Source organism: Eimeria mitis, genomic scaffold (genome assembly GCF_000499745.2).
Source record: "Eimeria mitis Houghton genomic scaffold, Emh_scaff951, whole genome shotgun sequence".
NCBI lineage: Eukaryota > Apicomplexa > Conoidasida > Eucoccidiorida > Eimeriidae > Eimeria > Eimeria mitis.
The window spans coordinates 1469-3299 of NW_013577026.1; the positions used below are offsets into that span (position 1 = coordinate 1469).

A 1831-nucleotide genomic window follows, 5' to 3' on the forward strand; every position below is an offset into this window, starting at 1 on the left:
ACACATGAACATTATTTTATACAACATACCCCTCTATTACTCGTTAAAATTCTCAGCAAAATAATTTTTGTTTGCTTCGCTGCATTTTCCACCCCAACCCCAAACCACCCACCACCCAAACCACCAAACTTAACACCACCACCGCCACCCACTGGGGCCCCCACGGGGGCCCCCACGGGGGCCCCCACAGGGGCCCCCACTGGGGCCTTTACAGGGGCCCCCAGAGGGGCCCCCAGAGGGCCCCCCACAGCGGCCTCTACAGGGGCCCCCACAGGGGCCTTTACAGGGGCCCCCACAGGGGCCCCTGTAGGCTGGGGTTCGTTGATGCTGCTGCGTGGGGGGGCTGGGTTGGGTGGCCCTTGTTTGTCTTGTTCTCTCCCTGCTTGCTGCTGCTGCTTCTGCTGCTGCTTCTTCTGCTGCTGCTGCTGCTGCTGCTGCTGCAGCGCAAAGCCCTCTGGCTGGGCACCTGGTGAGAGACGGCGACGATGAGGAGGAGGCATATAGGGCTGGTGCTGCGCATACGACAGGTGCTGCTGCTGCTGCTGCTGCTGCTGATGGTGCTGCAGCAGCTGCTGCTGCTGCGGCTGCTGCTGATGATACTGCTGATGATATTGATGGTGCTGCTGACCATGCTGCTGATGCTGCATATACTGCTGCTGCTGATGGGGCTGTTGCTGCTGATGATGATGATGCTGCTGCTGCTGCTGCTGCTGATGGCGCTGCTGCTGCTGTGTGGGGGGGAACGACAGCTGCAGAGTGGGGGTATGTGCTGCGCTGTCGACCGGCAGAGCTGCTGCTGGTTCTGTTGCTGCTGCTGCTGCTGGAGTTGCTGCTGCTGCTGGAGTTGCTGCTGCTGCTGCCCCAAGCCGCCCATGAGAGTCCCCCGGCTGCAGCGACACCTGCAGCTGCAGCTGCTGCCGCTGCTGTCGTTGCTGCCGCTGCCCCCCCTGAGCAGCTGCTAGCCTGGATTGCTGCTGCAGCTGCTGCCGCTGCTGCAGCCGCTGCTGCTGCTGTTCGCGGCGAGACAGTTGAGCTGCATTGCCGTTGCTGCCGCTGCTGCTGCTGCTGCCGCCGCTGCTGCTGATGCTGCTGCTGCTGCTGCCGCTGCCGCTGATGCTGCTGCTGCTGACGCTGCTGCCTGTCATGCTGCTGCTGTGTCCATGGCTGTTTGCACTGCTGCTTGAAGATGCAGGCAACCATTGATGCTGCCGATTCCCCTGCTGCTGCTGCTGCTGCTGCTGCTGCTGCTGGTGCTGAAGCTGCGGATGCTGGTGCTGCTGCAGCTGCAGGCTGCTGATGCTGTCTGTTAGTTGTGTGTTTGTGTGCAGCTGCTGCTGCTGCAGCCCCTCCATACTCTCCGTCCATTCATATGGTAGGGGGTCTCTGCTGCTGCCCCTAGGGGCAGCAGCAGCAGCAGGAACAGCAGCAGCAGGAGCAGCAGCAGCAAGAGCAGCAGCAGCAGCACCTGGAGACGCAGATATATGCTGAAGTCCTGATTGAGGGACTGCAGCAGGAAAGCGCGTTTCGCTCCTCCCAATTGTAGCAGCAGCAGGAGCAGCAGCAGCAGCAGCAGCTGCTGCTGCTGCTGCTGCTGCTGCTGGGTCTACAAACTCCGGAGCGTTCATCTGCTTTTGCGGTCTCCCTGAACTGCTTACTACTACCCCATCTGCTGCTGCTGCTGCTGCTGCTGCTGCTGCTGCTGCTGCTGGGTGCTCTGACTGTCTGCGCATAGAGTACTCCTCCCCTTCAACTGCAGCTAAGCCACTGCCAGGGTACCGCTGCTGCTGCAGCTGCTGCTGCTGCAGCTGCTGCTGCAGCAGCTGCTGCTCTG

General features: G+C 61.6%; 1 protein-coding gene across 1 annotated transcript in view; it reads right to left on the reverse strand.

Moving 5' to 3' along the window:
* Nucleotides 1-1831, reverse strand: part of EMH_0025980 (uncharacterized protein) — a gene marked incomplete at both ends in the record, with an annotated part of 5432 nt that overhangs the window by 839 nt on the left and 2762 nt on the right. The window contains one exon of the mRNA XM_013502552.1: nucleotides 113-1829. Within this exon, the coding sequence (XP_013358006.1) occupies nucleotides 113-1829 (1717 nt within the window). The remainder of the gene's footprint in view (nucleotides 1-112; nucleotides 1830-1831) is intronic.